The 27,684-nt window shown below is 38.9% G+C and overlaps 1 protein-coding gene across 5 annotated transcripts in view; it reads right to left on the minus strand.

Annotated features, from left to right (window-relative positions):
- utrn (utrophin) overlaps positions 1 to 27,684 on the minus strand; it is a 176,227-nt gene that overhangs the window by 24,448 nt on the left and 124,095 nt on the right. For all 5 annotated transcript variants that reach the window (XM_086167542.1, XM_086167540.1, XM_086167541.1 and 2 more), the window contains exons 59-69: positions 27,391 to 27,659; positions 26,593 to 26,739; positions 24,238 to 24,316; positions 22,352 to 22,412; positions 16,950 to 17,011; positions 15,823 to 15,897; positions 12,807 to 13,008; positions 12,540 to 12,625; positions 10,889 to 11,046; positions 7,966 to 8,132; positions 4,592 to 4,703 (exon numbers count right to left, since the gene is read on the minus strand). In XM_086167542.1, the coding sequence (XP_086023668.1) occupies positions 4,592 to 4,703; positions 7,966 to 8,132; positions 10,889 to 11,046; positions 12,540 to 12,625; positions 12,807 to 13,008; positions 15,823 to 15,897; positions 16,950 to 17,011; positions 22,352 to 22,412; positions 24,238 to 24,316; positions 26,593 to 26,739; positions 27,391 to 27,659 (1,418 nt within the window). The remainder of the gene's footprint in view (positions 1 to 4,591; positions 4,704 to 7,965; positions 8,133 to 10,888; positions 11,047 to 12,539; positions 12,626 to 12,806; positions 13,009 to 15,822; positions 15,898 to 16,949; positions 17,012 to 22,351; positions 22,413 to 24,237; positions 24,317 to 26,592; positions 26,740 to 27,390; positions 27,660 to 27,684) is intronic.

Here is a 27,684-nt window from a genome sequence, read left to right on the forward strand (position 1 = left end):
ACACATTTTCAGTGATTAGCTCTTTAAAAAAATGCAAATACTTTTTCTTATTCTCATCCAAATTACATTTCCAATTAGAAGATGGAAAAAATACATATAACTAAAATCCAAAGTGGAATTTTAAATTTCATCAAAAAACTTGCCAATGTCAGAAAACATTTTGAACAAAGCTACTTTTCTTTTACTTGACTATTTCACCTCTAAAGACTTATTAAAACTCTATTTTGAATCTCATACCTTTTATTTAAAATACCTATTGTCATTGGTTGAAAAATACCAACAACAAAAAAAAAATCCGTTTGACAACTTTGGTGTTGAATCTCAAAGAATCTCAATGCTGTCACTTCAGTTTTGCTGATTTACATGATCTGTTTGTGGTATCATATATATATATATATATATATATATATATATATATATAGGAAATTGAGGCTCTGCTCAGCTTCTCTAAACTTCATGAGGAAAGGGTCTAGCCTCAATGAACACTAAAACAACCTTTTTGTGAAAATGTGCCAGGTAATATTTGCATCCTTATTAAGCAAATGAATAAAATCCTGTTGAATGCAGGACCGATAATAAAGTATACAAAAAATAAGTCATTCTAGTTTTCAAAGTAAATCTCTGATAACATTAAAGTTTTTATTATGAGGTGATAAGTCTCGAAAAACCTTAATTATATAGTGCACATCTTGTACATTGCTGGACCAAATTAAATTTCCTCGATAAAACCAGCTGGAAATGACCATCCAACAACAGAGGTATTATGGAATAACCAAACAAAATATGGACCATTAAATGCAACATTAAGTGATTGGGCATCTGCAAATCTTCACTTTTGAATATGTACTTAATATTTTCGAGGAAATAAACTTTAATAGTTATTACACAGGTATTGAGCAGCAAGTAACCACATGAGGTGTTATTTGAGATTCATATAATTGGAGGTGAGTTTAAATTTGACTTTGCCCTTGCACAGGTAAAGACTGAGCTGGACTGTGATCATTTTCAACAGCTGTGCTTACCATTCAATAAAACAGCCTCAGGGTTAAATCAGAGCTCTTACATGGAAATTGAAATCAAAGGTTTTTCAAGGTTTTTCCTACTTTTTGGTTTTCCATCCCACTAGCTATTTGATCTGACTAAATCTGACTGTGCTTTAGTTCATTGGTGGAGTAAAATAGTTACAAAGTTGTCTGATTATTTTGATCTTTCTGTCTTTTCTACTTTATCTGAATTTGTTTTCATGTACTGATTAAAAGTCAGATGTCTTACTGTTGCTTCTGTTGTATACTATTGTCAGAGCTAATAATCTCAGCTAATATAGAATTCAGTATAATCAATTATAGTATAATTTTTCAACTGGTGCCCTTTTTGATTTGTATGTCAGTTGATAATTGGACTTATGCTAGATCTTTCAGTATCCCTATAGCTTCTTTCGCCCCATACTTCAATGCATCTTTTGCATTAGGATGAACAAAGAAATATAAACACTAGGGAGCACCACTCAGAGTCAGGAGTGTTATGTTCTGATGGTCCTCCACTTCCTCCACCACTTTACAATTTATAGCCTCTCCTCAAAAAGTTCTGCTATTTGTCAAACCTCACTGTTTTTAGATTCAACTCAATGATTTTCTTTACATTATTCCATTGGCCCATATCCAGGGGGCAGACCAAAATATGCATGAAATTAACACAGGGTACACATGAGCAGCTCTGTCGGTATCTGTATGTGTACCCTGCATGGAGCATAAATGAGCCTTAAGAGAAAAAGCACTTTTGTGCATTCATGGTTTGGGGTAGCAATGAACTGTGGCAAAACAGTCAGAGGCCTGAAATGTTTAGTTTAGAGCCTCAAATTTAACTTGGATTAATCCCAAAATTAGAGGAAAATAACTGGCAAATCGGCAACATTGTGTGTGCCGAAAATAACATCAAACAGGCAAAGAAAATTGATACTGATAATTAAAGAAATGCAATTATGAAATTATCAGGAAACTGATAATTATTTTTAAACCTTGGGTAAATAGTTAGCATGAAGACAGTTATATGAAAAACTCCAAAAAGGAGTGAATCAGTCAGCTGCAACTAATTGATACACTGAAAAATGAACTGTAATCAGACTGAAATAATATTAAAATGTAATTTACTTTTAAGTTGAAACCAAACTGTGATGCTTGGTATTGTGGGAAAGGTCGTAGAAAAACAAGGGATTGTTATTTCCTACTTTTATATGAAGATGGCCCATTATAGAGGTGTAAAATCCACAATAATGGAGAACAAATCGAAAGAGTTCCAGCAAAACAGACGAAAACAAGGTAATTGTCTTTTCAGAAAACACTGTAAATTTTAAAGGAAAAGAAAAATTATCATTGGTCCCTTCGAGTCGTCCAGGTTAGTCAATATCTAGCCCATTTACAAAATTGAAAAAGGAAATTTAAAGACTGAAATTGGAAATGTCTTTTGGAGTGGGTTCATAGATGACGTTGACCAATCCAGAAACAAGCTGGCCTGCAGGAAAGCAATCATAATCGAGAGAGAGCAATGTTCTCTTTTGCCAAGCATCCCATTTCTGATATTCCTTCTGCATCATAAAGAAATCTGGCCCTCCAGCTCAAATGCACATACAGGCATAAGAGACAGACATAATAAAACAAGACAGCAGTGAGCCCAGTGTTTCATATTTTAATACTTTGTATTGAAATGTGGAGGTAGGATTTAAAGGTTTAGGGTGTCAGTTACTGTGCAGATAAAAATTATTTGCAGGGGCCTTATATCAGGCATCTCTCATTAGTGAAAAAAATAGTAGCTCCGCTCCCATTAAACTCTTCAACGTAATGTTTAAAACCCGGCTTTGTTTAAATTAAGTTTAACTTTCATTTTTTTTAATTTCTTTTATTTTTTGGCAGCATCAAAAGGCAAAGACTAATGCCCCCAGTATTAAAGGTTCACTTGCTGCACGACTTTGTTTTCACTAGGGAGTTAAAGGAACGTCCTGACCTTCGTATGTTGGTATGGTCCTGAAAGACATCCAGACTCGACAGGGCGTATTTGAAAATAGAGGTGTGATTTAACAGAGGTGCAGCATCGAATACACTGACTGTAACCTTCAGTGTGTCTTCCCCATATATGCTAAACGTATCAGGTGCAAGGCAAAGAGCTTGATCACTCCTGCCTCTTCGACATGCTCCCTCTACAAAAAAAAATACCCTTGGGAAAGTCTGACATGTAGGACATCTCGCCAATAATAAAACTGTGGCAGTCTGATAATTGAACTCTGATGCACAAGTAATTATTTTAGCCAAGTAGGTATCTTATAGCCTACTTTTTAAGTGGGGAGACAGGAGCTTCAATGAGTATTTTGTTTTCTCTATATCCTAATTTAGAATGGTTCTTACAATTGAATTTCATCTCCTTCATAAATCATGTGTTTTGAAAAATTGCACAAAAAAAGGATCAAATGTATTGATTTATTTATAAGTGACATAATCTATGCCACTTATTCTGCACTCAGGGTCGCAGTGGGGATGGAGATTTCCTGCTGTCACTGGGCAAGAGGAGGGGTACACCCACGACTGGCGGCCAGGTGATCACTGAGTCACTTATAGAGACATTCAAACTTTTAAACTCATGAGATATAATACTGAATTTACTTCATGACAAGCTGAAGATGCTTACACTGACTTTTAATGCTGAGATGCATATGTAACAGAAAATCATAATAATTTATCCCTTTAATTGTTGTGTGTTTGTCAAGACCCTGGATCACAATGAGATCTTGTAATGAGAATGTTTTCCTTTGGATATAAGTCATACAGTGTTATGTGGTGGTTAATTTCAATCCACAGAGAACATTAAGGCATTTTCAAAAGTTATTCAATCATGACATGTTGGCAACGGCAACACTGTCACAGAAGTCAGATTGGAGAAAATCCAAGTTTTTGGTGAGATTGTGAAATTCGTTATGATCATTTCCTCTGTCTCATCATCATCTGCTCAATGTGGAACATTAATTGCTGGCGAGATCTTATCACCAACCCCATCGTATGTTAAAAGCCTTGCAAGGTTGGTGAAACCTGTTTTAACAATGTTTTCTACAAACCCAAAGATTAATTGTGAGGAAATAGCCTTCAGTTTATACTAATGTGTATACCTGATGAAAATGAATGTATATGAATTTGTGGTGGATTGTCACTTGCATGAATTGCAATCAGGTGATCTTTCTCTGTAAGCTGAATGATTGATCTCAAAACAAATTTACATGAAATATTCTAAAAAGTATTTGAAAGTTCTACATTCGCGTTTCCATTTAACTTTTTTCAATTGCTAAGGGAGCTGTTGTATTTATCACGTTGGTTTGGAAAACACAGACGATACGGATTCCACAAAAGATAAAGAAGGGGGTGATAATAAGAGGGAGTCTGATTTAATTGGCATTTAGGGATGAACAACATTAATGAAAGACAAAACAGGGGATAAATAATGGATGCGTGTGCTTTCACTATAAACTGATGAGCAGAGTGAAATTGTGCGAGGAAAATAAGCAGCTAAATCACATGTGGTTTTGTGTGTGCATGTGTGTTATCCCCCTCACCGGTGTGCAATATTCCACCATGGGGTAGTTGAGCTTGTGGCCCTTGGCAGTGCGCCCAGAGAAGAAGCAGCTCTGACACACATCATAGTTAAAATGTTTCAGACTGCGATACCTGAAGAGGAGAAAAGGGAGATGAAAAAAAAGAGAATAGTTGAGCCAGTTGGTAATGTGTATACATTTCACTGTGCTTGCTATGTGCAATAGTGTGCATGTACGTAGCATATAATGCTACACATAATTCATCCCAAAGCCTCCTTGAGAGCTGTCCATTTTCACTGTCATTCCATTGCATAATCCCCTGCATGCACAAATTCATCCAAGCTCACCCATTCAAACCCTTGTCAATATTGCTGACAGTATGACAGTTTGGAGTTCCACCAAAACCCCACAATGTGACAACAGCTGTCAGCCAAAACTTTTCCAAAACAGCTGCAGCCAGAAGGCCATTTAACAGCTAAAAAAAGACAAGAGCCATTCAGATGTTATGGCTTAAGTCTTTTGTCTTTCTCCCCTCTCCAAGATTCCAAGGTGAGCTGACTGATGAGCTCCGAAAGAACGTCATATATCACTGTCTCAAATGTGGCATTACGTATTAACGCGTAACATATTACTCTGAGGATGTGGTGTGTTGAGCCGCCTCTTCACGAGTTCATCTAAGAACAACTCTGATTTGAACATGTTTGTCTACATCTTTACATCAATGAGCAAATAAATATGGAAATCATAAAAACATGAGGAAATCAAGCAAAACTTGGGGTAATAGGAAGCATCAATGTTAGTAGAAGTAGATACAGCAGATACTAGATTTGCACTCAGAGAGCTTAAAGCTCCATTGAGGCTTTCAGTTTAAATATATTAGCATGTTTTCATTGATGTGTACATAAAATTTTCAGCGAGGCTTCATTTGACAAGGGTAGATGAGGCAAAAATCCTTGATCTGTCGCTCAGTTCTGATCCACCTTGAAAATTTTACAGATTCTTCATAATTCTCCTTCACCTTTCCACGAAGCAGAATTAAAAAAAACAGAACCTGAACCTATTGATACAAACAAACAAACAAACAGGGGAACAAAATGTACTTCCTTTGATCGGATGCGAAACACAATTGAAATGCGGTTCTTTTCGTCCCCAGCGGGAAAAGTCTCACCAACACCCTCACAATGATAATCGGTTTATTTGGGCTGTGACCTAATAATTCCTCTCAAAGATATGGACGGAAGTATAATGGATTTGTAGCTGATTATTTAAATACACTATTTGGCCAAAAGTATTTGCTCATCCAGCCAAATAACTGGAATCAGGTGTCCCAATCACATTTATCAATCATTTTTAGAAACATTTGTGAAAGCTCTCGTGAATTTCAGAATGGAACTGTGATAAGATGCCACCGGTGCAACATATCCAGTTGTGAAATTTCCTCGCTCCCTGTATTATAAGAACATGAAAGTGTTTGGGAACTACAGCAACTCAGTCACAAAGTGGTAGGCCACGTAAACGGACAGAGTGGGGTCAGTGGATGATGAGGCGCATAGTGTGAAGAGGCCACTAACTTTCTGTAGTCAATCACTACAAACCTCCAAACGTCATGTAGCCTTCAGATTATCTCAACAACAGTGTGCAGAGAGCTTCAGAGAATGGATTTCCTTGGCCGAGCGGCTGCATCCATGTCACACATCACCAAGTGCAATGCTAAGCATCAGATGCAGTAGCGTAAAGCACTACGCCACTGAACTCTAGAGCAGTGGAGACACGTTCTCTGGAATGACAAATCATGCTTCTCCATCTAGCAGTCTGACGGACGAGTTTGGGTTTGGCGATTGCCAGGAGAATGGTACTTGTCTGACTGCATTGTGCCAAGTGTGAGGGGGAGGATTATGGTGTGGGGTCGTTTTTCAGGAGCTGGGCTTGGTCCCTTAGTTCCAGTGAATGGATCTTGGAAAGCTTCAGCATAGACCAAGACATTTTGGACAATTCCATGTTCCCAACTTTGTGGGAATAGTTTGGAGCTGGACCCTTCCTTTTCCAACATGACGGTGCACCAGTGCACAAAGCAAGGTCCATAAAGACATGGATGACAGAGTCTGGTGTGGATGAATTTGATTGGCCTGAGTTCTAACCTCAACCTGATAGGACACCTTTGGGATGAATTAGAGCAGAGACTATGAGCCAGGCCTTCTCATCCAACATCAATGTGTGACCTTACAAATGCGTTTCTGAAAGAATGGTCAAAAATTTCCATAAACACACTCCTGAACTTTGTAGACAGTCCTCCCATAAGAGTTGAAGCTGTTTTAGCTTCAAAGGGTGGACCAACGTTATATTGAACCCTATGGATTAGGAGTGGGATGCCACTTAAGTTTATATCCCAGTCAAGGTAGGTGAGTAGGTGACTACTTATGGCCATATAGTGTATGTGAGTATGTGTCCACAGAAATGCATGATACCAGTAAATGGTGCACAGACATTCAGTGAATTGGTTTACATAAATATTTTCCAGTTTTCCGTAGATCTACTGAGACAAAGTGCTAAATTCTCCAACAGTCTACGTATCATGCTTTTTGAATTGAAATTTAAAAATATACTGCAACAACCGAAACCATAACCTTGTACTCATCTAATGTGCTGCACTATGTCTAAGGATCACACAAAGTGCTTGCTCTGCAATTTCTTCCCATTTCCCCAACTATCTCCCCCTCCCATCGATCAATGACAAAGCTTGGATGATATGTGCTTCATCAAATGTCTAACTGTATTTTTTTTCCTTTTGCTTGGAATGTAAGCGATCTAAAGAGAACAGTACTGTCATCCTCCTTTACTTTGAATGATTTAACATTTTCCTTAAACCACAGATTAACCTGTTTCTAGCCAGACTTGTCAATGAATATAAATTGATAAGTTGACTATATATTGACTTAGAGTTTCACTCTAGACAGTGATATGTTTCCATCACTTCTTGTTTTTCTTTCTACATATTGTGTATGAAAATGAGACCCAAATGGATGTATCCATGTGGATCCATGTCAATTAATGACTGTGTGTGTCTTTGAGTATCAGAGGGCAATCTGTTATGGATTGTATGCCAGCTGCACTCAGAGAACTTTTGAAACTGCAGTGGTCAATACAAGCAATTCTGTCGTATTTTTGAGTGTTTGTGTTTCATTGCAAAACCTCCAGATGGTATTTAGTCAGTGGTGTATCAGCTGCTGACATTTAGATAAATGCCTGCCCTCCAGAGCAGATCTGCCCTTTATGGTCCAACAAGGAGACAACAATACAAAACAGTAGTGTAGATGTATTTGCCAGTGTGTCTGACTTACATTGTGAACGCTGCATTTTCATTTAAATGACAAACATGATCTTGTGTTTGCACTCACCTGAAGCCAACAATAGGACACTCCTTACAGATGTTACACTTGGCCTGATGCTTTGCTGTCTCTGCAGCAGCGACTCTGTGCAGGACAGGAAGCCAAACCATGGACTGAGGCTCTAGACGCATCCAATCAACAAACTGCCTGGGATCCAGCTCTACCTTATTGGTTACCTGCGTATAAAGGAGAAAGATCTTAGAATTGGAGCAGTTGGATTAACAGTTGACCTACCTATAATATTACTGAGAACATATGATATTATCGATGGCCTTATAGACTCATCCTACTACGTGTTACGCTAATAAGTAAATGTACGGCTACACTCAAGTGTTTTTAAAAATCACCCCAAATACATATTTCAACAGATACTTTGAAATCCAAGTATTATGGTTTGTGGTTATAGAGGGGGCTCTTGCTATGTATGTGGACCATTCAAACCAAATACCTTCCTCTAAACATCCATTCAGTTGCAAATTATAATGAAAACGGCAACAGGCGAGAGAAGCCTTGACACAGCTATTGTTATTGCTAAACAAATCAAAGATGACCTTTCCATCATTCTTGATGCAACAAACAAAATCTTCATGCAGCAAGGGATAGGATACCCTTGACAGGAAAAGACTAAATAATCAAAAAATGAATAGTGCATGTGAGTGTTTGTGTTCGTCTTCACCCTCATTGGAAGCGTGCTCCAATTTATTAGCATATACTGAAAATACACAAGTATAAAAGCTAGGGTGTTTCTGTTTGAGAAGTGAGAACACTGACAATGAAACCTTCACCCCAAAATGGCATCTTAAATCATCTTTAATTTCCTAGGCTATCAATTTGAACTTCTGAGTATCTCTGTCTCTCCCGTCCCATAAGATAATCTCATTTTCACCTTTGCACCATCCCCCTTTGCTATCTAACAGCAGAATTATAGCACTTATGGATTAATTACTGCAGGGGGAGAAATGGGTGAGAGGATAGTTAGATAGATGGATGGATGGCTAGATGAAAGAGAGGGACAAAAGAACAGTCAAGGGGGCCATATTTATGGCCGCGCTGCTCATTCATCAAGGGTTCATTAAAACAAATGGACTGGGAGACTAAAGTGTCAGTAGCAGGCTAGATGCATGTGTCACAGGAAGATTGTGTGTTTGTCCGTGTGCGTCAGCTCTTTTATATGTGTCAATGAGATTTGACGCCTGAATTATTAACAAGCAATGGAATAAAAGTCTTGGTGAACTTTGTGTGTTCTCGCTCTCCATATGCATAAGTGGATTGATATATCACCAAGAAGTGGCAAGGCATCTACTTTCCTGTGTTAGGTTTTGCATTATTTTGGGCATTAGAAATAATGAGACAGTTTAAAAATACAAGCATCACCCACACTCTGCTATTTTGGGAAGATAGGTGAGGGAAATCAGAGAAATTTATAGCCTCCTAATTTTGGCCCTCGTTTATGACTGCCCAGGAATGAGTTGGGAGAAAAAATGGTGAGAAAAATGAAACCGCAATCTCGGGGGACGAAGACATCAATATTGCCAGTAACATTTTGAGATAAACCTGGGAAAGTGGTTAGCTGGCTGCAGTAAAACCATAGAGGACAGCCAGCAAAAGTCTGGAGGCCATTTAAGGCTTCATGGTTGATCAGCAGTGCTTGAATATTGAAGCAATTTAACAGGTTTGAGGGAGGTGGGTATTAGATGGCCAGGAAACATAAAGAAGACAGAAGTGCTTAATATCAATTAGCTGTGGGGATGGAAGATGTATTGAAAAACAATTTCTTCCTAACAGAATACTTGCCAAACAAATATCTATTCCCCTCTAGCTCCTATCTTCCATACCATTTCCTATCTATCCTCACAACCTATCACCTTCTCCGATCTACTCAATCTATCTAGCAAACAATATATATATATAAATAGCTCACAGGCACATTTGCTGTGAGATGAATTTGTCCATTCATCCCTAATGAACATTGACAAGCTAAGTCAGGAAAGTAGTATAGAATTGGCTTAACAACCACATATTCTTTAATCTATTTTCTAACTGTTTTATATATATATATATTAAAGAAAGAATCAGACAGCTCCAAAAAAGTGAAGCTGACAATAATAACTTTCACTTTCACAGTTGGGACAGCAAGAGCCTATGTTTGCCAGCAGCTGCAGAGAAAATGTAATTGTGACCACCAGTCGGCTGCTGCTTCAGCGCCAGTGCTGCTTAATTGTCTTATGTCAAACTCAACTTTAGTGTGTGGTCATGATTGATGACATCACTCTGCAGAGGTGCCCGATGCCCTTGGTTGACTGCTGCCTAGTTTTTATAATTATCTCTCATTGTGAGAATATAGCTAGAGCTACTTAAGCGGTCTGTCATAGAGATGTACATGAAGTCAGACAGAAGACAAATACGTGGATAGGTTTAATAACCATGCTCAATGTTGTACCCAGAGAACTGTCTTTTGCAACAGACGCTCTCCTCTGGGCGACCTCTTTCCAAAATTGACTATCCATTTGCATCTCCTTTTATGCCTTACTCATTTCTGAACAATCACAAAATAGTTCTCACAAAATGTGAAAAGTTCTGCTTGGGTGGGGCATCGAAAACAATCTATGAAAACCCCCAAAGCGGCGCTCGTGAACAGAATAACATCAGTCTTGTTCCAAATTTTTTTCTTTTTTGCAGATTATGTAGAGGCCTTTATACTCGATCCTCCTCTGACCAATACCTTAAAATTTTTTTGCGAAAACAAGCCTTAGGTAATAGAGTTTTTTTTTTTTTATTTGATTGTGTTTAGGGTATGAAAAGCAACCTTCTGCCACTTAGAAAATATACACGCCATAATCAGTGATCCTTAATATTGCTCTATTACAATATTTGTAAAGATCATATAAAAACGGTTTGTGTTTTTTTTTTTTTTTTTTTTGCAGGAACGTACGTGCTGGAAGCAGCTGCGGACGCTTGGTTCAATGTTCGAGCCACCGAACGCAGCCACCTCTCCCAGCTGCCTTGGAATCTGGATGGCCTCATGAAGCAGAAGCCCAAGCTGTCTTTGGTCACACGTGTCACCTGCAGAGGCAGCCTGGCTGAAGAGGTCTGGGAGAGGAACGATTGGGCGGGGGGGGGTCGAGACAGAGAAAGAGAGAAAGGAAAAAAAACAACAAACTGTGTTTAAGTGTAACCTCAACGAGCAAGGGTATAAAATAGCATCACCTTGGAGGCCAAATGTTCTTATGGGTAGGAGGCGATGGGGAGGAGAAAGAGAATTGTCCAATATTTGCGACCCCTTTCTTTTACGTCAGGCTTTCTGCAAAAAGAACTATCCGCTTCACTGCTTCCAACTTTAAAAAGAGCTGTACTGGATGGATATGGATGCCCGCCCAGTGACACGCAGGCTTGGCTAGAGAACAAGTCGATGGTGATATATTTTAGACAAAGTTACGAAACAGCTAATGCACAAAGAGTGCAGAGAGGGTAATCCAGAGAAGGGAGTGGGTGGGGGGGGCAGAAATGAAGGCCATGACAGGTCTTTCTGCTCCGCTTGTAGCTGACTTTGATCTCTGTGTGAGTTCTAGCCCTGATGCCAGCTCCTGTTATGTGTGTGCAGCACATGAAAAAAAACAGTGATTATGTGTATTTATGACCCCCTTTTCTATGCAATGTTCTTGTGTCATCTAACTGATTAAGCTCTACATCCATGGTTAACAACTTTCTGCTAAGAGATTACATTTGACATACACAGCCGTCACAAAATGAGTTTCAAGTGGCGGCACGGCTGGTTGGTTGCGTGCGTGTGTGTGAGTGCGTGTGAGTGAGTGAGTGAGTGAGTGAGTGAGTGAGTGAGTGAGTGAGTGAGTGAGTGAGTGAGTGAGTGAGTGAGTGAGTGAGTGAGTGCGTGCGTGTGTGGCTATGTAGCAATACAGATAGGAGTGACAGCCAATGAGAAACTAAAAGTAAAGAAGTAGGGACGCAATCAGCCGTGCCTGATACCCTTCTCAGGCTAATAGAAAGTGCCAGTGGAACGAATAGGCTCAGGGATGGAATCCATGCCGTGGGACGAGAGAGGGAGAAGGAAAGTGAAAGGTGGGGGGGGGGGGGGTGGATGCTAGAATAATGTCAAGATACAACCAAAGACAATGTTATATTGTCAAATGAAAAGTGGGAAAGTAATGACAGAGGAAGAAGTTAGACAGAGAAATGTAATGCACCACAAACAAAGAGCCAGAAGCTCTCTTCCCAGTGCAGCAGGCCTATATTCCATCTCTAATCCTCAAAAATAAATCAGAACAGACAATTAAATAAAGAACAAGGGAAATGCGTAGGGGGTCTCTCATCCAATTAGACAAACCTTTCCTCACATCTCCTGTCCCTCCCTCCATGCCTGTCTGCCTCTCTCCCTTACTCCTCCTTGCTCTCTCTCTCCCTCTCTCTTTGTCCCTATCACCCTTTCTCTGAGAGTGTCATGAATGTCCCTGGAATTACAGCTGTGTAGAAGGAGATACATCGCACACGACTGAACACTTACAGTCCGATGATGCGCTCAAATGCAGGGGAGCATTAATGCTGGCTTAAGTTTCAACGGCACTTACATTTGTATTTCTCCTCCAGGTGACCCTTGGAGAGAGACAGCAGTCCGATCTTCATGGAGAGTGCACGGATCTTTCCACTCCGACCACTGCAGGGTGAAGAAACAGTTTAGGTACACAAACACACTGGATAAATGCTGAGTGTGTGTGAGATACACTAGGGTCATTATGAATGTATATTAAATATATTCATGGTTCATCAGTTGATTTTAGATCTGAAAAATCCAGAATATTTCTGTTCCTCAAAAGAAAAATAGATTGCAGACATACGTGTCGTAGACGTTCAGCAGCCAGTTAAGACACATGTCAACACACAGAGGCACGTTGACCAAGTCTTTGTGCTCCTGCTCCAGACCATCATAGATGGATGTCAGGCAGTTGATGATGTCTGGAACAGACAGCACCTGATTGTTGTTGGTGAGCTTGTGCTGCTCAAATGTGTTTTGGGCCACACTCAGGTCCAACAGATCCACTGCAGGTGAGGAGAGGAAGAATGAGATGGGTAATAGAGGGAAGATGGAAAAGACAAGACAAAATAAGAAACAGAAATAAAAACTCAGCGGAGGGGTTACAAATGAAAGCAGGAGAAGGGTTGACGAAATCAGAGACAAGATATCGAAGGTAAAAGAAGTGAAAAAGCAGATGAGATGGTGAGATGGGGAAGAAAACAAGAGGGATTATCAACCATTAACAACCTTTCGCCTTTGTTCACTAGGCCTCCAATAGCTCAGTTCCTAAAAATATCTTGAAAACACTACCAAAAACTGGAGCTGAAAATGGCATGAGATTACTTCTTAGGCACTTTGACACTGCAACCTTGACTGATGTTTTGTCCAAAATTGTTTAGATAGATAGATGGATGGGTGAATGGGCAGACAGGCTGACGGATAGCTTTTTTCTATTTTTGTTAGCACCCTGTTCAGTAAAAAAGATAATAAACACATAAACACTTTTATTATAAATTGTTTATCCATTTGCTCTCTTCTGTAGCTATATTTGCACATGATCCGTAAGACAACATTAATTAAATGGCATTCCCTTATTTTAAGGCAATTTAATTTATATTAACAGTTACACAGTAAGAAGAAAAATGTTTTGAGGCCATTTACTCATTCAAACAGGCCATTTTGCACTTGTAAAAAAACACTCGAAAAAAAAAGATGTATTTTTCTATTTTTGTATTCCTTGCGCTAAGACAGGGGTCGGCAACCCGCGGCTCCGGAGCCACATGCCGCTCTTTGATCCCTCTGATGCGGCTCCCTGTGGCTTTTGAAAATAAATAATGAGTATTTAATTAGAATGTATTTTATTTTAGTTCGTTCATTTTTCAACATAATTCTAAATTTAAAGATTAAGGCGATTTTGTAGCATCTCAATAAATTGTGTACAATTTGTAACTGATCACAAGAAGTCAGTGCTTCACATTCCAAAGCAACTGCTCAAATTTATGAACATAATTCCTGGGATGGCAGAGCCATTTCACATGAGTTGAAATAAATTCCGCATTACATTTTGTAGAATGGACTAAATATGATCAATTATTATCCACTTTGACTGGTGGACATGTCTGTGTAGAATGCAAGATGTTCTATATTTGTTTTGTTTTTTTTACTTTTCTTCATTTCCTCTTCTCTCGCAGTGAAGGGACACATGGCTTTGGCACAAGAACTCATCTTAAATTTTTATGAATATTCAATAATTAATGATTGATTGAATTACTTATTTCTGGTAGCCCAAATTTCCAAGTGCCAATTTAGTTGCACTGTTGAAATTGGTAACCAAAAGTAATAGTGGTGTTATATTAATTTAAGTTTGATGCAATATAAAGTTTTTAACTTTTAATATTAAAACTGAGGGAAAACTACACTCTTTTCTGAACTTATTTTAATTCCGTTTCCATATATCATACCCATCTGCCTCACTGACACTTCCCTGCATGTCATAATAAGATTCTTCTTCTCGGGCAAGCCTCTTACATCACATTGTCACCTCATCACTTCCTCTCTGTATGCTCCACAAGTCATCTTCTTTGGCTTTAGTTATGGTTATTCTCAGTTTCCATCAACAAACTCACCACAATTTAAGAGATGTATTCATGTGTGTAAAAACAACAGGCTAACCATGCAGTCAAAAAAAAAAAAAAAAAAAAGTTTTTGTGACATTAGCAGACATAAAGCTTTACTGCTGTGGCACATTTGTGGGATGGCATGTTAGTTAATTCGTGCCCCTCTCGCCCCCTGGCACAGACTTAACCCAATTAGCTGTTTCGTAGTATCTTGTATCGCACATGGGACAGAATACACACAAATTTGGAGACAGTCACACGGCCCCACACAAGTCTCCTAGGAATGATTCTGCATGAATCTAGGTTAATAACCAATAAGCACTGATCTTTGTTGTGTGTATGTGCACGTCTTTGTGTATGCGCGCATGGCCATGTTCTGTGGTGTGATAACTCCAGGATAATGAATGTACTGAATTGCACAGCCTCAAATTTAAAATCACTTGTACATTGTCATCACAAAGATGGCATGAGATCAGAGACATCGGTATGAGATAGCAAACTAAAACTAATGAATCTTTCAAACTCATGAATAACTAAGAAACAAAATGGCATATTATTTAGCTCACAACTAGCACAGCATGTAGTTCTAAGTGCACACACACAACTATACGAGCATGGATTCAAATACTTTTTGTTACACACATGAGGAGAGAGATAACTTTAGAAAAAGCAGGGCTGAAAGGAGTTTTTCTCTTATTGTTTTTACCATAATACCATCAAAAGCAATTTGGATTAATTTAATGATATGACTGGAGTAAGTTAGCCCACTGCACTGGGGTCAAATTCATTGAACTCTCTAAGAGGGGGACTCAGTTACCTGTATTGTAAATATGATGTGTATAGATGTGGTAGGTAACCACCTGAGGCAATGGGAAAGAGCTTAAACCATCAAAGCTTCCGGGATGAATGAAATCCCAGCTTTTGTGTTGAAGAAAATTATAGAGGAATCAGAGCTCGTGCGCACAAAATGGGGGGCCATGCTCAAAACAGTTAACATGATCACCAGCTGTGTTTCTGAATGAAGGAAATGCATACACAGAGACAGACATGTATTGACCCAATGTTCGCAACTTGACAGCCAAAATATCCTTGGCTCCCACATTGTTCTGGCAAAGTCTCAAGTCGTTTCTGCATCGCCTTGTGCCCGGATTTCAAAAGAAGCAGATCTCAACTTGTGGGTAAAACGAAGTGCATGGACATGAGTGTGTGCAACTTGCTTACAGCACAGTGCTTTTTGTAGTCTGCGAATCTTCATGGCTGTTCGGTATGCCGAGAACCTCACATTGTTCAAGTCAGCTGCGGGCAGGGAAGTAGAAATTGTAGATGAACAAAAAGAAAACAGGAGCATAAAATCAGAAAACAAAGGTGCCACAAAAATCTGCCTGGTGGGTAAGCTAGACCTATGTTCCATGAAAGCACAGTTTTTGTCAAGTTATTGTCAAAGTAGACAGAGAGCATTATGTAATAAGGTTAGTGAGCTTTGTCTCACTGGAGGCTTTTGCTATTTGCTAAGCTGCTGGCCGAAATGCTCCCGGCTTATTACTTATTCAACTGCTCATTTACGAACAGTAATACTGCTTGGCCAACAGGGAGAAAGACATGTAGATGAACATTAGCTGGAGGAAGGACAGATAAGGCAGCAATTTTACTCACAACATTTTAAGGGGAAGTGAAATGTAGTGTGATTTGTTTGAATTGCAATCAGAAAGGCTTTATTGCATGCAATTTGCAACATGAAAATATAACTAAAGTGTCATTGATGAGCATCTGCATTTTAGAAAACAGTGGGCGTCTAAGCCTGTCACCAGAGAAAATTACTTTGGTGGAACAGGCTCTTCCTTTAAAAAGGAATTAACCTGTCATGTTAGATTTAATATTCCATTAAAATTAAGTTTCACCCAAACAATGATATTTTGATTACTCTTGCAATACCTTTATTTTCAAATATCTTTGAATTGTAGTACAACAGCCCTAACAACAGAATGGTGGAGACTGAATTTTTGTATGTAGTACTCATTTTAATGACGTATTTTAGTTTCTTTCAAGAACTGGCACCACCATTGCGCAGGATAATTTGAAATTTGAAAAGGTAACCCTTTCTTCTCAAGTTTCAATTGAAGAAAACATTACTCATTTTCATAATTATTTTCCAACATTTGAGTACAAAAGCCCTCTCTGCTCTTAGGATGGTTAAGGCGTACAATTACTTTTCCTCATCAGAATACCATGGCTAGGTACAGAAAAGAAATAATCTACTATCTCTATATTCATTTATATTATCTTCAAGATGTTTGCATAACATAACAGTGTTGCTGCATCTGAAAAAAAGGTGCAACTATGTTTCCAACCTAATGACTGGTACAGCTCTGTCATCTTTGGATGGTCCCAACAGGTTGTCTGGGTCTGGTGACTGAAAAATAATAAAACATCAACAATAAAACCAAATGCAGTAAAAGAAACACACAAGAGACTAATAACCCACAGACATTAAACACACAGACCAATTATCTTCTCTCATTAGCACAGGATCTGCCTTATCAAACATGGGACATAAACAAATGACAAATCATTTTGGGAGAAAAATAAGGCAATTACTGTAAAACGAGGATAGCCATTTGTCATCCATCCATATGATCAAAAAGCCTTGCATGATTTTACATTATTACAGTTCTAGATAAAATAAAAATAGTAAAGCGGATGTGTTTTTCTGAATACAAACACACACACACAAACACATATCCGCACACATAAAAGATTAAAAAAAGATAATGTATACATTAAAAACTAGCGAAGCAACTGAAAGTAACTGCCTTCACAAAACATTGGGTAACTAGTAAGTGGGCCTCTCGTAAGCATCAGTTGCCACGGGAGACATACATTTCAGCTCTTTCAGCTGTGATAAGTGCTTGTGTGTCTATGTGGAAGAATGCATGTTTTAAGCAGATGCCTGGTTGTCAAAAGCCAGCCATGGATTTATGGGGAGTGCTGGAGATGCTGTATTGGGGCTTTTGAAGTGAAAGACTATTTTTGAATGCAGAGGCTCAACTGCTTTTGCTGTGATTCCTGACAAGAATGGGCAACATACAGTAAAGCTGTCAACATTCAACTGAGGTGGATAACAAAAGCTATCGGCGTTTGCATTAAGTCATTATATTAATTTGTCAGAAACCGATGGCCTACCCTTCATAGCTACACAGGTACCACAAATGCCGGCACAGTCTGCTTGTGTGTTGAATTCACATAGAAAAAGCCTCACTGATTTGAGAGGTTTCACTAAACACTCATGGGGATTAACCAATATGTGTTGGGGCACACAAAAAAAACAAGGAGAGGAAAAAGTAGGGTACAACTGCAGCACCCATTGAAATCCAAGCATAACAAGATACAGAACTGGAAAAATTATGGGAAGCATGATCACCTCATTACGCTAAAATGTGTATCATTTCTACACGCAGACACAAACACACCAACTAGCCAGCAGCACCTCCATCGACAAAAAAAGACGAGATAGCAACTGCCTACATCTGCTACTCATAAATGTTATAATGAGGATGACAGAGTCGTCAGGTTCAACTCTCCTCGCACACTTTCCTGTCAATGTATTCTTTCAGTTATAGCTTTGACGTCCACCAGGACTTGTAAATTTGGCTAATGATATGTCTATTTCAAAGCTGTCATATCTGAAATAATAAGCAGGAAATACACATTATGGAGCCAGGGAGAAAACCAGAGATTTCAGGATATTTTAAAGCATCATAATCAAGAGTTCCCTGGAGTTACTTGTGGGATCATCATAACCAAATATTTTTTTATACTCTTAGCGTTTTGTAAATTGTGAATATGTATATATATATATATATATATATATATATATATATATATGTATATATATATATAACAAAAAAAACTCCAAGATTCAAACTATATCAGATAGGAAAATGGACAGGATTGCTCCACAGTATCCCCTACAGACACAGCCTCTCCTTTTCCTGAAAATGACAATTCAAATGCCATTAATTACAATTCTTCTGTGGGTAAATCATGAGCAGGAGCAACTAAGGATAAAACATCTCGAGCACCATGCAATCCATGAAGCATTTTAATCATACCTATCATTACATACCAGCTAAGTGGGGATCAACCTATCAACATGGGTCATTGAGGTCATTATACACTGCAGGAGGTTGATGAAGAATAACAATTACGTATCCCCTGTCCTAACATGTGTAGGAGGATGGAAGTGCATGACCTTTTGTCTTCACAAGCATTCTAGCTGTGCATGCAAACACAGACAGCCTTCCTAAAGGTGAAAGCAGTCCTACCCTTTTAGACAAAAGATTACCACAATAACAATTAAGCTAATCAAAATTAATTGTTAATTCTTTTAACGTTTTCTGTTTAGAAAAGCCATTTCCAGCTCTAGCAGGGGTCCATGGAAGGTTAAAATGGTTATGCTAATTGCCTACTTATTCTTTGAAGCTACATAATTGAACATGACCACAATTTCCTTACCCCTAATGAATGTGCCTGTCTGTCCTACAGGAGGACACATTATTAAATGTTCTGAATCACTGTGTTAAAATTATACTCTGATGCACTGCCTGATTATCCAGGGATATGGAGGTGGCATTGTCTTCTATCAAGAATACAGACAGAGAACAATTCTGCTCACCTCTTTTTGCAGCTTGGCTTTTCTCAGTATCAGGCGCCAAAAACCATAATGAATGAGAAATAAAGTACAGATGAACGATTTGCCGGACTGAATGAAATGTCTGTATTCAGTGCTTGACACCCCTACTACTTTACCCCAATTTGTGGAAATCACCTTTGCATCTTTGGACTAAAGATGAGTTTGCAAAGAGACCACAAAATTTCACTGATTTACAAGTAATAAAGGCTGGCTGTTAGCCTGGGTAGTAGATACTAAACTAAACAGCAGCTAGACCCCATTTTGTCTTTCTTTGAGAAGACGGTGCCACTAGAAAAGTCCTAGGAAAGTCCTGAAACTTTGTCAGATTCTCTCTATATCAAGTTCTCCTGAATTCCCTGTGTGAATCACTTCCACTTTGGAAAATGGGACAGATTAGAAGCTGGCCTGTGTGAGTCCACAGGCATGGAATTTGTATGGAGCAGTTTAATTCCAAACCCAATGCTGCTTGAACTCCTCTCAATATGAGGTGGACAAGGCACGGTTTTAATCACAGGCCCTTTGTCAGCTTGAAGAAAAGAGACCGATTATGAGAGGAGATGGTAGAGGAGAAGAGGAGGATTTTAGGGAAATGAATGTGTCAAAAACTGATATTAGTGTCCTGAGAATGCCACTGTGCTGAAAGAAACCTGTGATTAGTCCTGTGGATGAGTTTAGAGATCAGTCCTCTGACAGCAAATTAAGCAGGTTTACATAGCTTTGCAGTAGTGTGTATATTTGTGTGTGCAGAAGGTAAGGAGAGGGTAAAAATGTGTAAAGTAACTATTACTAACAACTGTGTACTTTAATAGCTATAGAAAACACAATTAAATTTGAAGGGATAATAAACATATTCTTTAAGTTTATAAATCCTATGTGAGATCGTACATTGATTGAAACACAATGTTTTAGTCCTCTTGTTAATTGCACCAATAGAAACAGTATATTGAGTCGGTGAGGTTGAGCTTGGTTCCCCGTGGAGTTTTAATGGATCTTAATGAGCATATGGATCTGCCTTCAAAATATGAATATGTGTGCATCACTTGTTTATCATTTGTGCGTGGACTGTTACGTGCCCTTGGGTTTTGCTAGTTGGAGTGGAGGATGCAAGTTCACCGGTTGGGCACATCTGTGATCGCAAGCTGTTCATGACTCTCAAGTTATAAGCCTGTCTCCTGATTTGCTGCCTGCGTTGGACTTTCATCTTTCATCCCCTGCAGTGATTTCTGCAGTCACCGGAAGAGCACAGGTGTCCCCTTTTCTTTTTATTCAAATGTAATAGTAAAATTCAATATAGTTTGCGTTATAGGCAGAGTTATAAAACAGTGGTCAACATGTGTAAATAGGAAATTGGCTGCTTGCCCTTTGGCAGTGGATTTCAGTAGTACATTGGACTTAATATTTTGGCAAAAATAGGGTTGCCAGCAAGAAAAATAAGGACCAAACTCAGTAAGTTTGAAAAAGGATCTAATCAGTCAGAAGCAAGTGTCAGCCTCAAAAAGTTTCGAGTAACTGGAAGATGGTTACATAAAACATAAGGGAGACATTTAACCTGTAACTCAAAAGAATAGATCTGTACAGTAAGTCTTTGTAACTTTTTTTATCACAGGTTCCCCCTGAGGGCAGTCACACAGGCACAGCTGTAAAAAAAAGGCTATTTGACAATTTAACTGAGCTCTGCCATTTTGACTTAGGGTATTGAGCGATTTAGGGAGGGCAGCGCTAAAAAAACCCATTCTAGTATATTACAAAGTGACTCTAACACTTCTCTCACAAGCAGGAGTAAAACAAAGAAAGCAGGATTAAAAGATGGCAGCTGACTCTGCTACCCAAAAATTTTATGATGATTAGGGTCCACCAGAATGAAATAAAGGGAACTTGTGTTTGACTAATCAGCATTTAGTTGACATATGGGCAGACTATTCAAATATAATGAGGTCCCTGAAACTTTCAAAACTGAATTGGCAGGAAGACAAACTATTTTCAGTCCCACCAGCACAGATCATTTCACACTTTAAAAAGGAAATGGTGGTTTGGCCTGAACTGGCAAAAATTAAATAGGAAGCAAGACCTTGTTAGACTATCACTCAGGCTGGAGGCTGTCATGGGAGTGGGGTAGGTATTATCTATTCATGCTAATGTTGGACAATAAAAACAGCTTGAATATTAATGTACACACATAAGCAAGTCAGAGAATTAAGTTAACTGGTAGGTGAGTGAATACTGTATATAGAATATACATGCAACTATAGCCAGCTTAAGAAAAGATGAGGGCATTGTACAGCATGTGAAAGGTCAAAAGAGGTCAGATGTCGAATGTGAAAAGACAGAGAGAATCCATTCAATGAAATGTCAGGAATAAATGGTTGCTTTAAACTTGCCTATGACTATTTCCAATTCCAGAATATAAGAACACCATTCTTTCTATGCAAAATATACTAATGCCTGCTAAGCCTGTGACTGTGGCTCAGTTGATAGAGCAGGCATCCTTCCAATCAATCCCAGACCCTCCTGTCTGCATTATCGCTGGGCAAGACAAAATCCCAAGTTGCTACGGATGGTCTGGTTCATGCCCTCCTTGGCAGCTCTGTCGCCATTGGTGTGTGAATGTGTGTGTGAAAGGGTGAACGTAATCCAGTGTAAAGAACTTTGAAACGGCAAGGGTGATGAAAGTGCTGTACAAGTAGAGACCTTTTACTGCGCACTTTGGTTTGCAATAGAGGGAAAATGGGATATACGTGTGAGTCTAATAAGGCTATATTCTCCTTCCTTTCGTTTGACAATTTCAACACATATATTGATGTGCCGAATACCATTCCAATGAATGACAAAGGTCTATTGCTGAAAGACTGAATGGTTTTGAGGTAATTGTGAGGTAAAAACAACACGCCACAGTTATAATTACATGGTAAAACATTGAGGTATAATAAACAGTAACAGAAAAACATACAAAGCATTGTTTTCCTTCTCACTACCATATCATACATACCATTAACATGTGTTAACACAAAGGTACTAATAAATGTGGATAATTCATATATTATGTTCTCTCAAGGTACTTACTTGATGTAATATGGAACTTTATTCTGAGAGACCGCACGTTGCCAGGGGAGCTGCACAGAAGCTACAGAGAGAAACAGACAGATTTAAAATCAAATATCCACATGAACAAATGCTGAACACTTATCAGGCAGGACCTTAGTCTGTTTAATGTTGGCACTTGTCTGAAATATACATCTCAAAATACAATATTCTATTTAATGACAGTTGAAGTAAATGTAGTACTAAAATCAACAAACACAGAAACAGCAAGAAAAATATACAACTGCTGACTACTGCCACTCCTCCAGCTCCATCACAATAAAAAAAAAAAAACTGTTTGCCTTATTTTGAAAATAACACTCCACTTCATACATCTCTGTGAAGTGGCGGGGTTAGAAAAACTGTGCAGGCAGGTGACATTTCAAACATAACTCACTTGGTCTTCAGGTCTAAACAACACATTTCAACATGCAGAGCACATAGAAACCAAAGATGTAGTAAGAAGTATTAATATCAACACGGATATCAAAGTGTTTCCAACAATCTGGGATTCCCTCCATTTTATCAGACAAATTGCAGTGCAAGTTGCAGTGTACCTGAACATAGAATACTTCATATTTGGATGGTTTGTAAAACTGAGAGTCTGCAGAGATGATAAGATATTGTGTGAGAGCAACAGTAATAATATCTAAGTGTCAGTATCAGACCGTGGAAACACACTTATGTTAGTAATACGACTTGAAGGGAATTAACACTTTTTCTGGCCACTGTGTTGACGAATAGGAAGCAATTGTAATTCTTGAGGTCCAGCAATACTTAAGCTGCAGTGTTGAGCTTATGATGAGAGTAAGCTACCTTTATGAATTTCCAAATAAATGCAGCTCATGGTTAATACCAGAGAACGGAAGAAGAAGAAAGAAGAAATGCTTTTATTGTCACATACAGTTATACATGGAGCACAATCGGCAAAATTTGACCAATGCCTTTAACCCATCATGAATGAACCATGAGCAGAAGGCAGCTAAGGAACAGCTATGTCTGACTAAGTGTCTGAGATAGAAATAGACCTTCAGGATGGTCTGGATTAAGTGATAGATACAGTATTAAATCTAGAAAAAAAAAAAAGTGAAAAACTAGTAAGAGCAATAAGCAGCTGAAATGCTGCTTGATTTATTGCCTTCCCATCCCCCCCCCCACTTTGACTCGGCTTCACACGCAGATACAGAGATGAAAAGACAGTAAGAGAAAGAGATTAAGTAAGATTGGAAGCTATACTAGATGGATAGGACAAGATAAGAACACAGTACTTTATTGATCCCTGAGGGTGCATTAAGCTACTAGTGTAATGAGAGTGAATGCGTGATGGAGTGGATAATGTCATAGCACCAGGAAGATGAAAGAAGAGAGTGGTCTTCTGTCTGGTGCAGCTGTAAAGCCCTCGGCAGAGTCTACTTAGTAAATTCATGTCTGTTGGTGACATAACGTGGCAGCCGGGTTGACGACCTTCTTTGAATCACACACCATCTGTCCTGTCTCTGTCTGACAGCCCACAAAGCAAATCAAGTGGTGCTGAAGAGAATTACCAACACAATGATAACAGAAATTGGCATTTGTCGTTTTGCCCAAGTCCCCCTAACTGTTCCTTCCACTTCCTCCATGTTAATAGCCACAGTAAGGCAGTAGAAAAGAGGCATTCAAAGGAGAAATGTACCCAAGCTTTGAACTATCCAGGTGTAAAGTATCTAATTTCCAAACTTTATGTACGTTAAGCCTGTAGTCTCATATATGCACACATATGACTAGGCATACTGCTGAATGGGGAAAAAAAATAGACAAAAAATAAGGGATGTGAGCCAAACTGCCAAACACTTTTGAAGTTCTGAAAAGGCAATTCTTTCTGTACTCACTGGAGAGGAAATGCTGAGAAGAGGGGCCAAAGTCTCTATGGGCTTCTTGAAGAAGCTTCAGTCTGTCCTCTACTGCCACCTGTAAAAATTGAGACCAACAGAGCTTGAAACCTGCCTTCCAGTAAATCTTGATCAATTCTCTGTGTAGTTTATGATGTGTACTGGATTATATTCTGAATAGAATATGCAGTTAACGTAAACCGGTAAATCAGATCATCAGACTGAACAGGAATCATCAAATATGCTTTGGATTAAGATTGTGCAACAGGCCAGTCAGTTGAATCGAACCCAGCGAAACGATCTTTTATCAGACAGGACTGTCACAGAGAAAACAGACCATAGAAAAATGACTTCTTACCTGATATGTACATTGTATAATGAGGACATTTAAACATTTGTAATCCACAACACTGGAGCCATCCTGTGGCAATTCTTTACGCATAATACACTGAAAATCAAGATGAAAATGTCAAAAAGACTGAAATATATATATATATATATATATATATATATATATATATAGAGAGAGAGAGAGAGAGAGAGAGAGAGAGAGAGAGAGATATCCTCTAATACAAACCTATTAGCAGTACCTTTTGCTCGCTCTAAGCAATCTCAGGCGAAACTGTTCTCAGTTCTACTACCTCAGTGGTGGAACAAACTCCCAGAAGCAACAAGACTAGCATCATCTCTCTAAACCTTCAAGAAACAGGTAAAAACGTTTCTCTTTCAGGACTTTTTACTGCGCTGATGCCCCAGATCAGGTTGGCAGCAAGTTAGACTATGCAGTGTGTGTGTGTGTACGTTTGTGTGTCTCTGTCAAAAAAAAAAAAAAAAAAAAAACCCTCACTAACCCAAGCTTACTGTTCTGTATATTTCCTGTGGATCGTGTATTTGCAAGTGTATTTGCAGTCCCTATGTCCTCTATTGTAAGTCGCTTTGGATAAAAGCGTCTGCCAAATGCAATGTAATGTAATGTAATGTAATATACTGACTACTCATTGCAAATTATTTCCCTTTCTCATTCTCTATGACTGATTTTTAAATATAATACATGTTTTAAAAATCGTTAATCAAAATCTAACTGTGCTCTTTCACATATGGGAAAAAGAAAGCACATAGCAGCAATGTTTCAGCATCTGTGGCTAACAAGGTACAGAACAGAACCCGTTAATGATGGGTCAGCAGATCAAAACCATGGTCTGGCCAGGGACTAGGAAAGTGAAGAAACAGCACCTTCCCCTCCCTTGGAAGTCATAGCAGAATCACAAGTGAGCAAGGCATCTCTTAATGCCACATTATGCCCCTACCTCAAGCCACAGCTGAATTTCTTCTAAGAATTAATGGACGACATAAAGGAATTAAGAGAGTACATGAAAAAGAGATAAAAAGACAATGCATTTCTAAAGTAGGAGCTGTGTAAAGTAGTGTTTAAAAAAGAATTTTGTTATCTGGTCATCACACAAAAAGTTGAGGATGAAAGACTGAAATATTGAAACACAGGCATGTGCGCACGCACGCACACGCACACGCACACACACACCCACGCACACACACACACACACACACAAATTAAGCATCAGCAGCCATATCAAATTGGTCTAAAGAGGGATCCCAGAAATTGGCACAGAAGTGGAAAGGGCCTCAGTTCTTTCTGGACAGAAATGTTTATTGTTATTCACTGTAGGACAGAAGAAAATGAATGTGGTGTGATGTGTTTAATAGATGTCGATTATTAAAGATGATTTTACCTAACTTTGGGATGAAAGAAAAAAAAAAGGAAAAGTGTACAGTTCACTCATACTTGACTGCCTGCATTGGTGTTTCAGTCTCATAAAAACAACACGCTCCTCTGCCTAGCGACATCCATAGTTTCTTTTCTTCTCGTTACTTGTAAAGACACATTACAATGACTTTCTTTCAATAACTGAGACATGCTCGGCTCTGAGAAACACTCTACAGATCATGCTGAGACATTCAAAAATGTAGAGAAAAGAATGTGACTGTTGTGCTTTGAAAGTTGTGGCTATTGATGCTTTGCAACATAGTACTGTAGTGAGCAGGAGTGTGTGTATTTTCAAATGTGATAGGTTTATGCAGTTTGAGGGATAACTCTCAGCCACCGGTGAGTTCAACTAACAAAAAGCAAATCACTGTGATTGTTGCATGAAACTGAGAGAGACAGCAGCAGATGCAGCCAGAAAGAATTAAAAATACAGTGGTTGGCTCTATATTAATGGAGACAAGTATGTAAAAAATGCTGCCGGGGCCCAAAATCATGGAAAAAACAAAGTGTCTGTCTAAGGAAATTATTTCATCACAAAACTTCTGAATATAAATCAGTATAATCGTCAGTACCTGAAGTAGTTTCCACCTCATGTTGAGCTGGTCCAATTGTCTGGAGGCAGTTGAGGACAATTGGATGTCCAGTGGTGTCAGCTCTGCGGAAAGTTCATTCACGAGCCGAACATTCTGCCGCAAAGGGGCAACTTCCTCTCTGAAGACCTGAAGAAAAGGTTTTACCTCCAGTGAAACTTCAGAACTTGATATTATGTTTTCCCTTGTTTTCCCAGTACATTGTTGGAATGTGTTATTCCCACCAAAAATCTGAAAATAACACGTCAAACTATTTGTTTGACAATAACCAGCAAAGAGTGGACACAGAGTGCAATGCAACTGATTTGAATAACAATATTAGTGAGTTCTTAAATTTTCTCATGAGAACCTGTGACTCCCTGTATGGCCTTGTATACTTACTAATGTCTGTCCTTAATCTTGAAGCATGATCAGAATATTGACTGGCAATATTGGTGAGTGTATGGCAATAAGAAAGGATGTCCAATTGTGTTGTTTGTTCATACAGGCAAATGCAGTGGAGCAGCGGATTCTGATATACACTGAGGGGAGATGGGCTTTCTCCCAGGGGATGTGAACAAGTAATTATTTTTTCCGTACTGTTTCTTATTGAATGTTTTATAAGTTGTAAATCTAATATTGAGTTCCTGATACAAAGCTTGTTAAATAATACGTTCTTGAGAAAATGATTTAACGGAACTGCGATTTATATGCACAGATGTATACCCATTTTATGGCATACACCTCATAGCTAGAAATGACAGTGTGTGCAAACAAAACACTGCTGTCTGTCCAAATTACCATGGTCTTGTCAATGTGGTCTTGCAGAGAGTCGATTAGCAGATCCCCGACAGGCTGCCAGGTGGCTTTGGCCTCCTCTGCCTGAGTCAGGCGGAGATCAAGCTGGTCCATGGAGCTCTGTAGCTCCTGGAGTCGCTCCAAGGCTTGCTCCACCTGATTCTGCCAGCCTCCCACGTGCCCTTTAAGACGCTCCCATCGTTCTCTAACCTCACCCGTCTGTTTGCGAATTGCCCTTGCCAGCCCCCGGGCCTTCTCCTCTGGGGTAAGGTCTGGAATAAAAAGGAGGCAAAAACA

Source organism: Fistularia commersonii, chromosome 20 (genome assembly GCF_037954325.1).
Source record: "Fistularia commersonii isolate RoL2024-O1a breed Wild chromosome 20, RoL_Fcom_v1.0, whole genome shotgun sequence".
Classification (NCBI taxonomy): Eukaryota; Metazoa; Chordata; class Actinopteri; order Syngnathiformes; family Fistulariidae; genus Fistularia; species Fistularia commersonii.